The sequence below is a fragment of the Gymnoscopelus braueri genome (assembly GCF_963280865.1).
Source record: "Gymnoscopelus braueri genome assembly, chromosome: 9".
Taxonomy (NCBI): Eukaryota; Metazoa; Chordata; class Actinopteri; order Myctophiformes; family Myctophidae; genus Gymnoscopelus; species Gymnoscopelus braueri.
The window spans coordinates 7,492,368-7,506,807 of record NC_137610.1 but is presented as its reverse complement, the minus strand read 5'-3'; the positions used below and the strand labels follow the sequence as shown (position 1 = coordinate 7,506,807).

Genomic DNA, 14,440 nt, shown 5'->3' with positions numbered 1-14,440 from the left:
CTACGCTATGCAGCTCAGTGGCCTTGTGATAGAGTGTCTGCCGTAAGACTGGGAGGGTGGGGTTTGATCCCCGGCCGGGTCATATCAAAGACTCTAAAAATGGGACCCAATTCCTCCCTACTTACCACTTAGCATCAAGAAGTGGCTGGATTGGGGGTAAGTCCCTGCAACATACTGTAACGTCATGTCTCGGGGGGGGATGTACTTCTACATTAAGCTACCTCACGCTACAGAAACAGGAGATAGGCTCCTGCCCCCTATGGACCGGATAGCTTTGCAAGGCTTACTTTACCGTACTTACACTATGCAGACAGGCTGAAGGAGCTGAATGGACTCAAAGCCTCCCGACCTGCTAAGCAAAGTGCAGACAGGGTTCAATCCAGTCACCATGGTGGCTACGTGTTAAAGACGTGGTGAAATGGCTTTTTTCGGTCATTTTATTTTAAAGTTTCAGTCAGAAACAGCGTCTCAACCAATCAGAAGGTCCCCATCCCGTCAGGCTATGGAATGCTGGAATTTCACTTACAGCAGCTAGGCTAGAGGGCTGGTGTTTGTGTCACGCTGCCCACGAGAGAGAGAGAGACGGCCAGTGTGAAGCATGTTTGTTACTACGATGCTTATGTCTACCCTCAAATGTTTTCAGATACATATTTTAGTGTGCTGATTAAGTTTAAAATGAGCAATACACCGTCTGGACGTCATCTTGAATGAAATTCAAAAACGGAGGAGCTCTAATTAAAATCAGGTGTGTTTGGAGGAACGTGAGCTACAGTATAGGAATCAAACAGGTGAATGAAATTAAGATTCATTTATATTCATAAGAGAATCTATGTCATCACGCAGTACGTTATTTGACTTAAGTAATTGAGATTGGTCTTTTAGGGACTTTCGATATAAGAATACACGAAAAGGACATTGTAATTTGTACTTTTGAATACTTAAGTATTTTTAATTCAAGTACTAATTTGACCAAATACTTTCACTTGTAGTCGAGTAATATTTCAACCAGGAGTATCTATACTTTGACTCGAGTACTGGGGTCGAGTACTTTTATATTGACTTTTGTCCTGTTCTGCAAAGCGACTGATGCGACATTATGCCATTTAAATCAAATCACTGGTGCACTCAAGACAGAATAGTCTAATAAATATAGTCTAATACAGTTTTTAAATTCAGTTTAGAGTTGTTCCGATACCAGTATCGGCTGCCGATACTTCCTAAAATGCTGGTATCGGCCAGTATGCCAGTCTATGCCAATACGATACCATGTTATTTATCACATGATGATGTCATTAAAAGTAATATTTTGAATGATTCACTTGATGTTGCACTACTGTTTTCTTTTGTCTTTTACTAACTTGTAGTTGCACTTTAACAATTATTAATGGAATTTGTATTTATTCCAAGATCAGTGGTTCTCAAACTTTTATTTCAAGGACCACCTTAACTCTGAGAGTGTACAAATGGAACCAAATGGACCCATTTTTATTTTGTACACATTTTGCTACAGACCTGCATGCTGCCATTTTCGGTGATCACCCTCTCACCGCGGTGGTTTGAAAACGACAACATGACGTCACTGAGCCGCGGTGATAAGCGACTCACCGCTCACCTCAACACATCTCTCTGTTTTTACTAACCGAAATCACCGGACTATGAGCGCCTAGCATCCAAACCACCGTTTCGGTGGTCACAAAATGATAGGGTGACCACCTCATTTGGTAGCATGCAGGAGGGGCCTTAAGGGGCCATTTGGAACCCCCTCAAGGAACCCTGAGAGTCTGATGTATTTGAATTTCTCCCATATTGCTTTAACTGCCCATGCTTCAAATAAGTTAGGCTAATAGTTGGAACTTGAAACCAAATTCTCATCTAAAATTAAATATGATCGATAATATATTATTTCTATAAGAAAGTATTTCTTTTTTTTTACACACAATCAACAGGTCATGGATTTGAGAAGTATATTGTGAGAGAAATACATGCGCTGCACCACCGGTAAAGACACATCGCCCTTGCTTAGGCAGAGCAAGTCGAAATTTAGATGGGGCAGGTAGATTGGAGAAGTACTTGGCCTGCAGGGCCAGTAAAAAAAAAAAAAGAAAAAAAAAAAAAAGAAAAAAAAGGTAACATCGGACCCTGAGAGACATGTACAATCTATGCCAGTGGTTCCCAACCTTTTTTTGTTACAGCCCCCCTTCTTACCGGACGGCAGGCTGGAAACCACTGGTCTATGCCAAGGCACATTTGTGACAATGTTCTGGCAGCTCGTGGTGGATGAACACCTCACTAAGACACCGTATGTTGGTTCTTCCGATAATTTGCCACATGTCTGTACATCAATATATAAAAAAAACAGACTTTTACAAAATATTCGTGAGCTGTGGAAAAATATACATTTCATTACATAAAGCAAAAGAACCTTGTGTGCAAATCTCCTTCTTCAGGACTTGACGAGCTTGAAGCCCTGGCCGGTGTCTAGTATACCCGGCGGGAACCAGTTGAGTTTGATCCTCCGGAGACACCGTAGGCAGACGCCGCAGGCCCAGAGCAGGTTGAGGCCGTCGCACCACAGCGCCAGCTGCACCACCGGGTAGGTCACCCGGGGGAAGTACCGCCTCCAGTGTTTAGTGACGTCGCTCCCGGTGGGCAGGTGCAGCGTGTAGTCGCTCCAGTTCCTGGAGACGCCGTAGGCGGCCCGGACCGCCCGGCCCCTCTCAGACCACTGGATGTCGCTGGCCGCGTTGCAGTTGAACTCCACCCACTGCGCGGTGAAGTCGCCGAGCTGCGGCGCGTCCTCCAGCTCCAGGTCCCGAGGTCGGGCCAGCTCCGCGCCTTGCACCGCCGCGTAGAGGCCCTCCGCCTTGCGGACGTCGCGCACCCACTGCACCGAGTGGTCGCAGTCCAGCACGAGGATGAGGCGCGAGCACGAGGCGCCGTTCTTCTCCCTCCACCAGGTCAAGATCTGGTCCAGGCGGAGCGTGTCTCCTCCTAATGGCAAAACAAACACAAGGACCACAAGGATCCACAAAATCATGGTCTGGAGTCTCAGCTATGCCTGCAAACTACAGTTACGATTACTGCCATTACCGACTGCACACATTGGCCCTCATTTTATCAAACTTGCGTAGACCAAAATGTGGGCGTACGCTCATCTCAACGCAACTGTCGGCATCCATCAATCCGTCGTCAATTTGACGTGAGCGTAGGCAAAGCTCCAATCTCACGTCAGGTCTGCACGCCATTGGTTTTCACCTTCGACTTAAGGTGCAGCATAGTTTGACAAGCTGACAGGCATCTAAACATATGCACCAGCAACTATTTACTTGTGATGTAACCTAACATGTAATTTCTAACATAACCCTAACATGAAAAGGAGGTTGAAATTACGGGGTTAACAGGTGACATATTTACAAGCACTTAAAACCGAGGCATTAAAAAACAGGCTTCTCAATTATAATATGAAAAGTAATCCATAGAATATTTGCTCAGAAAATAAACGATAGTGGCAACCGTACAGAAATCTAATAAATTCTCACCTGCCAAAGCCCACTCCCCGGAACGGTGGGTGTGGCCGCTGTAGAAGACCACGTAGGTGTCATGGCGGGGTCCGTCGGCCGTGCGGAGCTCCAGGAAGGCTTTGAGCTTGGTCTGCAGGGCCTCCAGGGCCACGCCGCTGGTGGAGTAGTCGCAGCCGAACGTCTCGATCAGGTGGTGCGAGAAGAAGCGCTGCACGTTGTTCAGCATGCCCGTAGAGCGCTGGTTCAACTGCTGCACTTGCTCCGGAGGCAGCAGCGTGGGCTGGCCGTCAGGACTGCCACAACACAGAGAGAAGAGTAAGAGAGAAGTTACAATTAGAAATCTCCATGTGTGTGTGGTTAATGCGTTTTCTTGTAAGCTAAACCATGACAACACTGGCAGGGTTTTTTTTCCACTCTAATATGGCTTTCAGCATTCCACTTCCTGAAAACTAGTCCAATTTACTAAGTCTAGTCCAGCTGTCTTCAACTTTATTCAGACCAAGGACCTCTTAGCTGAGAGAGACAAAGCAGGGACCCCACTATATAGAGTGTGTCAAATTATGTTTGCATAACGAATTTATTTATTATCTTTTTTTTTAAGCCTTCCCTGAAACTCAAAGTTAGCTCACCATATTTGGATTATTGTCATCCTTTTTTATTTTTTTAAATTAGTGGCAATGTGTATTTTCAGACATTTAATTTAAATGTTTTGGGGGTAATTATTTTATCCTATCACACAAACATTTGGCAGCCATCCTGCAATAACCCTGAGGACCTCCAAGGGGAGTCGGGGACCCCCTGTTGAAGAAACCTGGTCTAGAGGGTTCAAGAGGAGGTCTTACCTGCAGTAGTTGGTGGGTATGACGACTGCATAGCCCACGCAGGTTCCTCCCAGACAGTTGCCCAGCTCATAGAAGAGCCCGTGGAACAGAGACTCCAGGGGCAGGACCAGCAGGAACACACTGACAAACAAGCTGTTGGAGGACTGCAAGAGCAACAACACAGTTTACATGGGTCAGTCAAACCACTGGTTCAATCAGTTATGTTCAGCAAAATGCAGCAACCAAGACATACGCAGACATACCAAACGGATATGTATGCATAATAATGAATGTTTCAATTTAAAGCTTACTTTAGTTTTTTTTGGCTATATAAAATGATTGAACTTTTTTATTAGTGCAAGTGATATTGTTTGGTTAAAAACTTTTTTTGTTAAAAAGTTAAAGCTTTAGCTTGTGATCATACATCATGATATGATTACTCATATGATATATGACATATGATATATGAGCGAATCATAGCCAATCGGAATGGAATCTGACAAATTTGACAGATACATCTTGATCACGTGACCACAGATATACATAAGTAGGGGTGTGCCGATACACTAATTTCACCAAACGATACGATATTTGGCTCACAACTTCAATACGATTTCGATACGCACTTTTATTATGAAAATATATGGGGGAGAAAAAATGCAAACAAATAATTCTGTTTTTGCATTATTCAGACGCAAACTTGTAGCTTTTCAGCTACAATAGCCGTTTTGAATCCAAATAGGGCAATAGTGTGACACCTGACCCGAAAAAAAAAAACATGTTGTCACCCTTTTCACCTCGGGGCTGTTTGCATGCCTGATTATTATTATTGTAAAAATCAAAACGATATTTTTTTCCCCCAAAACGATACATATCGTCACGAAAACGTAACGCGATATATCGCGGGACGATATATCGGCACACCCCTAATAACAAGTAAAAATAAAGAAAACGTGTTCAGGAGTTATAGGCCATAACGTGAAGGGCCCCGTTATAGTGACACCATGAGGCCGATTTGAAACATTTGGGGTGGAGGTTCTTTCTGGGCCTACTGGGAGTGTGCCGGCAAAAGGTTCACGCCGATTGTGCCAAAGACTGGTGCTCACAGACACAAGGACGGGCGGACAGGAGCGAAAACATAAGTCTACGGCTGTCCGGCCTTAACCCATTTAGACCTGGAACGCATCTGTGTAACCACTTAAAAACTATTAAAAAATAGCAGATATACAAGCTGCAGATATAAGCGGCGCTATGAGCTTGTAGATCTGCCATTTTTGAAGAAAAAAAAAATGCAAACATTTTTGCTTCTAGGGGGGTCCCTGGAGCAATATATTTTGAGATGGGGGTCCGTGGCCAAATACATATCATTTTGGGTGGTCCGGTCTTTACCCATTGAGACCTGGGACGCATCCGTGTCATTTTTCGATTTGAGCTAAAAAGCATTATTTTACGCTTTGGCTATTCAAAAAAAGCAGATCTACAAGCTCATAGCACGGCACCGAGTGCCGCGCTACGAGCTTGTAGATCTGCTATTTATGAAAAATCGTGAACATGTGTGAAAATCTTTGAATGTATATTATTTTAAAGCTAAAATCTTTGCTTCTGGGGGTCCCTGGAACAAAATATTTTGAGATGGGGGTCGGCGGCCAAATACATATCATTTTGGGGGTCCTTGACATGGAAAGGTTTGAGCACCACTGACATAGTAACATACGTTTTTCAGAATACTGTTGGGATTTAGAAGACATTTGTACAATCGGCTTCAGGTCTTAATGGGTTAATGCGGAGACAACAAAACAAAAACCTACCTGCCATGAGAGACCAGCGAGGATGCCAGTGGCCACCAGGGTGAAGAGCAGCAGGCGTTCAGAGATGAGACAGAAGTGTCTCATGCCCTTAGACGCCATGACTTTATCCAGGCCGCTGACCCCCGACCTCTGGTTGGAGCACAGCCTCTGGCACTCGCTGAGTTTGGTGTGGAAGCCCCACACCGTGATGACAAACACCGTGTGGCAGATCAACCAGAACAGCCCGCACAGCACGAAGCCCGGGATCATCACGTACCACTGCTCCAGATCTGTGAGCTGCAAAAGGGAAAAGTGGCAATAAGTGTGTTTTCGGTTCACGTAAGTTTTGTTAAGAAATTTAGGCTCTATAATATAGAGCAGGGGTCTTCAAGAGTTACTACAGGGGGGCTGCCATGTGATAGGATCATGTTTTTTACATTAACCACTTGAACCCTAGCATCCCTATTCTGAGTGGAACATTATCCAAAAATAGCCGATCTACAAGCTCACAACGCCTCGCCTCGAGGAGCTTGTAGATCGGCTATTTTTGGCAAAGAGGTTTGGTGTGGAGGGAAAAAAAGAGCAGACTAAGTATTGACGGTTCAAGTGGTTAAATGTCTGAAAATACACATTAATCACACATACACTGTCTAAGATGTTTTTTGTTATCTGCAACACAATTTTATACAATATGTAGTGGGGGTCCCTGCTTCATCTCTCTCTCAGCTAAGGGGTCCTTCGCCTGAAAATGTTGAAGACCCCTGATATAGTCTATATTCTGATAGTACTCGGTACTCATTGCTATAGAGTGTTTGTTAAGTAACAGGGGACTCCCCGTGACCACGTCTCCAGCTCGTCACTAAACATACTAATATTTGCAGGCGGGATGCCAATTTCAGCCAATCAGGAGAGAGTACCCATTTATAAGCTTCCAATTTTATAGTGCTACAGACAAGTTTCAGTTTTGTCTGCTCACTTATTTGAGTCATCACTTCCTTTCCACTTGTTTATCCTGTATGAGTTCTCTCTCCTGATTAGATAAAAATTGGTATCCTGACCTGAAAATGCCTTTTCTGTTTGCTAAAGAGCTGGAGAGACAGGGAAAACCCTGTTACAGAACACTCAATGATTAATGTCAGAATAAAGCTACTTAACACTTATCGTAACAAAAGAAACGTACCCTAACTTTAAACACCTTCTATAATTAGTAAACTGGACATGAATTGCCATCTTTTTTGCCCTCTACACCAAATATAGACGATCAACAAGCTCACAATGTGAACTTGTGGATCTGCTATTTTTGCCTCCCAAAACAAACTGACGACTACTTATTGGCCTTGGGATTGGTTGGTATTTAAGATAGTCAAAGGGACAGCGCCGCCAACACCCTCATACCTGTCTAACTACTTCTCCAAAGTGAGTGACACCCACAGCACTAGAGGAAGCAACCATGATCTGGTACCACCCAAATGTGGAATGTCCTGACACCATACATTAAAAGGATGTGTATCACTGGTCTATTCCAGAAAGAAATCTATCAGGAGGTAAGGAGGTATGGGAAGGTAAATGTAAATTCCCATCGAAAGGAGGCGTCATTGACTTTTTCCTTTTTCTCCTTTGAACGTACAGTGTTTGTTGATGACGTACATTTTTATGCCATGTCATGTTGATGAATAGAATACAGTACATAGGACCACAATGGAAACAAGTCACCCAGGACTGTTTTGCGTCATCCTTTCAGCTTTAATGTCTTAGCATCACAATATAAAAACTAGCTCTCAACACGTTGAGGTTGTAGAACGGCTATTTTCGTTATTTTTGAAACCTTTTGAAGACTATAAATGACCCAAAAATGCAAGTTATGATTTTGTGCAACATGCTTAATTTAGTTTTTACTACTCTAAACAGACAATGCCTCACACCCACCCTGTGATCATTGACCCCCCCCCCCCTCTCTTAACACTTGAAACATTTTTTAAATAACAATAAAGTAGTTTTAATCATAAAATACTACCTTTGAGCTGGCCAGGATGAGGAAGGTCAGCTCCACCACCAGTAGAGGCAGCAGAGAGAGCCTACGCCACAAGCCTCGCCACACCTAGGGTTGTCACCATCATCACATATTAAACCACCATTCAGTCACCTCAGTCATACAGAGAATCGCGATTAATGATTTCATTGTGTATAATTTGGCTTTGAACATGGGAACGTATAATTACAAATACAATTTATGTTTGCCCTTAACACATTGACCGCCAGAGGTTAATCTCATAATGTACTCACCAGTGCCAACGTTTTATTGTTTTGTTTTTTTCACGTCACCATAGACCTCGTTAAAATCCTTAAGATTGAACTGTGCACTGTTTGTATACATCGCGGAGATCTCCCTGCGTCTACCAGTGAAAATCACGTGTCAAACGGAGCCGCCATGTTGTAGTTAGAACGGTTTATGTTAAACAGTGATCAGCGAGGAGAAAAACTACAATCGAAGAAAATGGCGTTTTAGTGTGCGCTTTAGAATGGAGGCCGACGGGATCGGCAAAACGTGATCCCGAATAATTCCGTTTCCGGTGGTGTTTTTTTTTTTCGAAAAAAAAGGAAAAAGCACCACAGCCCGTAGGCTACGGGATCGGCGCTTTACGGTTGGATTTATCGGCCCGTAGGCTACGGGCCTGGCGGTGGTAGTGTTAAGGCTTACAACTGTTACTGAATAGAAAGTAATACTTATTTACCATTATGCCGTTTCATTTTCAACATATTGAACATCAGTACTGTGACTTTTGAGGTCAATATTTTCGAAACAAAATGTTGTAGTCACGTTAAGGGGCTGCTTGGATTCAGAAAACACAACGGGATAGAGAAGACAGAACAGCTTCAGAACCACTGCTCTAATACAGTGGTTCCCAAACCTTTTAGTTGGTAGACCCAAAAGAGAAATTTGTTGTCTCCCCGGGACCCAAACTAGTGAAAATAGCAGATCTACAAGCTCACAACACGTTGCTCCGACAACGCGTTGTGAGCTTGTAGATTGCCATTTTCACTTCTTCTTAAAAGTTATTTGTGGAATTTCTTAAATGTTTTTATTTATGAAATTATTTTGAAAAGTCAATATTCTTTTTGAAATAATACTTTTAAAAAATAAACAAAAAAAAGTGGGATATTTACTCACGACCCGCAAAAAATCGGTCCGCAACCCAGAATTGTGTCCCGACCCACTGTTTGGGGAACAGTGCTCTAATACACACCAGGAACGGCTGCCAGCGCTCGGTTACCGACAGACCACTGAAGTACACATCCAGCAGGGGGTCACAGAGGAGCTGGCTGAAGAAGCAGGCCAGGGCGAAGGGGTTGGTGGCCACGGCCAGAGACTTGAAGAACAGCACCCCGGTGACCACTCCGAAGCACGCCAGGCCGGCCAGCGCCAGAAACGCCTTCGTCCGGAGAGACACCATGACGGTGGCCAGGGCCACCACCAGCACCACCACGCTCACTGACTTGTGGGAGCGCAGCAGCGCCGTGCTGGCCACGGCGAAGCCCACCAGCTCCAGAATCTCTGCCGAGGTGAGGAAGGCCGGCCGGTGCCTGGTGCACCCGCACATCCGCTCCAGCAGGGCCCAGAGAGTCCTTATTACAGTTAAGAAAAGAGAACGTGAAGTTACAATATAGGGCTGGGCGATAGGACTTCAAATCAATAGGCTCTGTGCATAACTGTAGTTCCCTTTCCCAGAAAGTGGTATAAATATGTCCTGTTCTTAGTCCTGGTCAAAGCTTCATCCATTTCATAATTATTTATTTCAAACGTTTTCCTCGATTAAAGGAGGAGTTCACCCAAAAAAATACTTATTTTCTATCAATTACACACCCCATGAAGCCTTGATTTCATGGATTTATTTTTGTTTTTGTGGCATTCCTAAGACAATAATTTGATGACCGTGTGTATTTCCGGTAGGAGACACAAATAATCTACTTTGTGTCTCCTACCGGATACATTAGCCGGTAGGAAACGGGAATCAAATTATTAGCTTAGGAATGCGACAAAAACAAAAAAGAATCCATGGATTCAAGGCTTCATAGGGTGTGCAATTGATAGAAAATAAGTCATTTTTTGGGTGAACTCCTCCTTTAAGATGAATTAACCATTAACAAAGTTAGAATAGCAGATCTACAAGCTCACAACGCATCGGCTTTTTGGGGTCTTTTTGGCCTTTATTTTTGTAGTTTACAGTAGAGACAGACAGACAGGAAGCGGGGAGAGACGTGCAGCAAAGCTAGTCGCGAACGGGACTCGAACCCGCGATGCACTGTTGATGCACTGTCAGGCTACTCACTGTACATTGAAGCCTGGGTGCCCGCCATAGCCTCAGTGTTTAATGATCAATAAAAAATTATAGTTCAATAAGATGAGGCATATGATTCTGAAATGGGTATTCTGCATAATGGGCACTTTTACTTTAGCTACTTCAAGTATATTTTCACGATAAGACGAGCACTTCCCAACTCGGAAGACAAAAATCATGGCTGCAGCCGCTGCACAGAGTTTATTGACAGAAAGTTGCTCATAACATGACAACGGTGTATTTTGATGAAAAAGTCTTGACAGAGACAGAGGATAATCCAAGCTGTCCGTAGATCTGCAATATTGGTGAGTTCATCATTGTTTAATACAATCAGATAGGACTTTTCTGTTTCATGAATGGGCTGTCAATGGAGCTTGTTGCAACTTGAGATGCAGCAGCAAGATAATTCTAGCAGCCCACGTACCCGTCGAACTACTTCAAAAGAGTGAATAACACCCACGGGCACAACACCAGAGGGAGCTCTACTGATCTCATTCCCCACAGATTCCACACAAACATGGGGATGAATTCATTCTACTATTATGTCACCAACATGTGGAACGCCCCACCATCAGCCATCAAAAAGTGCAACTCCCTAGACCCTACCCTCCTTCAAAACCGCCATAAAAGAGCCCCCGTCTGCAAGTCTTCTAGCTTGCCAAAAGAAATGATCCCCCCACTCTTTTTCTGTAAATATGCTTATGTTGCTCCTAGATCTGATGTTTTTTTTGTATAGTATTGTATGTCTTTATATGTCTTGATGCATTGAATACACAGGACCACAATGGAAACAAGCCCTCCCATCAACCAATCAACCCTACCTCAGCAGCAGGCTGGCCAGCAGCAGGTAGCAGGTGGCCTGCTCTTTCACGTCGCTCTGGAGCTCCGGGGTGTTGAGGAAGCACAGCAGACCCAGCAGGAAGCCGAACCACAGGTGCAGCAGACCCCTGCCCACCCGCTCCATGCTGGAGAAAGGCATTAAGGCAAGGCAGTTTTTATTTGTATAGCACATTACAACGTCAAGGCAAATCAATGTGCTTTACACAAAACATCAAGCAAAGGAAACACAATTATAAAATTATAACATACTTTTACTTCTACTCCACTACATCTCAGAGGCAAATATTTTACTTCACTACAATCATTTGTAAAATGTAGTTACTAGTTACTTTGTAAAACATACATTAACCACTTCAGCCATGGCTATTTGAAAATAGCAGATCTACAAGCTTGCGACGCATTTTGAGCTTGTAGATCTGCTATTTTCAAAGGATTTTTTTGTTTGGCAAAAATTGGCCTCCTGGTGGCGCTATAATAGGGTAATGTTGAAACAGTGGCATTCGTTCCTCAACGTAGTGCGAATGTGCGAGCAAAATTTCACAGACATTGCCCGCTGTGTTCATGATTTGAGGCATTTTGTTCAAAACAGAGCACTCCTGCAAAGTTTGGAAGCCAATCTTAGCCAATCAGGATGGAATATGAAAAATCTGAAAAACCCGTTTAGTTTAATGACTATAGAGATACTGTGTACCGATTTGCGTGATGTCTGGATAAAATCTGTAGGAGTACTGTCAAATTTTTTTTTTGCAAAAAGCGGCTTCCTAGTGGCGCTATAACAGGCCCATGTGAAAATTTGGGGGCAGGGGTTCTGCTCTGGCATCCAGGGAGTGTGTGTGTGTGCAGTTTGGCTACCATCAAGCCAACGGTGCCGGAGATTAGCTGATCACAGACAGAGATAGACAGACATTGGACACACGGACGGACAGGGTGCAAAACATAGTCTCGGCCATGCCTTTCGGCCTGGCGGAGACAATAAAGAGTGGCAGCAGACCTGCATTAGTAGTACAATGCCTAGCTCTGATACATGACTGTCATGTCATGACAGCACCGTCTTGTGATCCATGGGCCATACAAACAATACATACCTGAAGTAGTAGTACAAGATGCTGGCGATGCCCAGGACGAACAGAGCCAGGACGGCGATGACCAGGATGGTGGTCTCCTCCTCCTGGTCCTGGGTCTTCTCCCAGCGCACGTAGAGCCCCAGACACAGCGCCACCAGCAGGTTGAAGGCGGACAGCCAGCCCAGCAGGCGGACGGACGACCACATGTTCACCTCTCCGTTCACCTCGTCTAACCTGCTCATGGCTGCCTGTAAACAGTGGCTGACACAGTACCGCAGAGAGCGGCACATTCTCTTCCCTTTTCACCCCTACTGTAGATATATATATATATTCACCCCTACAATAGATATATATATATATATATATATACTACCCCCGTCTCTAAACGCCTTAAAACAAAAAACACTAAACAAATTGTATAAAATAAAAAATAAATTAAGACTGTACTGGAGGGAGGAAGAGGAGAATAAAAAAAGGGCAAACAAAAAATTCTGTCTCTATGCTGTGCTTCTTCTACAAACAATACGGAGGTGGTGCTTAATAAACTTGAAAAATAAAAAAATATACGCCTCAAAACTAGATTAAATGACGTTGTGATTGAGTGGCTGAATCCTCAACACACAACTTATAAACTGTGTCCATCATCGCTAGCTATAACTCCATGGTCTCTTCCTCTCCTAGCCGGGTTGTTGATGATGGTGGTTGGCATTTTAGATCGCCGTTTTTTAGTGAATAAATACGGTTTGTTTCGTCATCTGATGTCCCGGTTAAGTTTGAGACGTTGCCAGGTGAGCGGTCATCTCAAATGAAGAGGCAGGGGGATGGACGTCCACGCCATGTCAGCCCGAAAAGTTTGTCACTCTTCGGGGAAAGTTTGAGATGACAGACGCCATCATTGTTATAGTAAACTTGATCAGGTACGGCGAGCCTGCGGGGACAAAGCGCTTGGACGCGGTCACGCGGATCAACCATAGACTGTATATCAACTGATTCTCAACAGAACAGCAACAGCTGCTTTCCATTTCTATTCCCCAATAATAAAACTGGTTTCTGTTCTCGATAAACTATGGTGGAAAGTAACTAAATTACGCTATGTACTGTACCATTTCCTTGATATACTATATCTCTACCACAACGCTGAGGCAAATATTGTACTTTTACTAGTCTGTAGATAATTAATAGTCAAAATATTGTCAAATTATTAATCCAAAAACTTTTCGAAAATAGCAGATCTACAAGCTCACAACTTGTTACAAACTTTATATTTTTGTTAAATAAATCAACAATATGTTAAATCGATCAAATGTAAGACATTTTTTAACTAATGTAATTAGGCATGTGTGGGGGGAAAAGCTTGAAATGAAATATTGATATACTATTAATCTGACATTAAGATAATACCTGTTAAATATTAATATTAATAAATTAATTAATACAAAATAATTATAGTATAGAAATGTTGTTGTGGTGAGGTGGGGTAGGGTGGTCCTTGATGATTGGTTGATATGCTAGTGGTCCACGGTGTCCCCAGCAGAATGTCGAAAAGTAAAAAAAAATAAAGCCTATTTTATTTTCCAGTTAAAGCATTTAGTTTGCTTGGACCTTTGCAAGGTCTGGGTCTAGTGTAGATACCAAAACGATGAGCGCAACTCATGTGTGCAAATGTTGAAAATGTTCAAATATATATATACATCTTTTTCAAAAATAGCAGATCTACAAGTTTGCGAGCTTGAGATCAACAATTTTCCCTTTGTGACACCGTCATATGACCATATAGAATAGGTTAATGAGTACCACAGCCCATTCACATCATTAAACATCCTGTAACATACAGAATGTTTAAAATAACATTTTATTCATTAAGTTCCGAGTTGCTTTAAAGCAATAATAATAATACCAATAACTGTTATAATTACAATAGTGACCACAATAATATAGACTGCAATAAGCTCACTTCCAATTTCCACTTGATTTATTGTTGCAACTGTTATTCTCTTGTTTACAAAAAGTGCTCTAAAAATACATCCCAGTTAAAACTCCAAGTACTGAACCCATTGTAAACACCAGATG

The 14,440-nt window shown here is 43.1% G+C and overlaps 1 protein-coding gene across 1 annotated transcript; it reads right to left on the bottom strand.

Annotated features, from left to right (window-relative positions):
• Positions 1–1,354: 1,354 nt before the first annotated feature.
• Positions 1,355–13,260, bottom strand: tmem168b (transmembrane protein 168b). The gene is made up of 8 exons (XM_080437827.1): positions 12,392–13,260; positions 11,288–11,431; positions 9,375–9,753; positions 8,144–8,227; positions 6,151–6,426; positions 4,364–4,506; positions 3,540–3,814; positions 1,355–2,991 (listed from the first exon to the last, which is right to left on the bottom strand). Exons 1-8 carry the CDS (start codon positions 12,658–12,660, stop codon positions 2,444–2,446), a joined length of 2,118 nt encoding a protein of 705 aa, XP_080293953.1. The 5' UTR covers positions 12,661–13,260; the 3' UTR covers positions 1,355–2,443.
• Between the last annotated feature and the right edge of the window lie 1,180 nt (positions 13,261–14,440).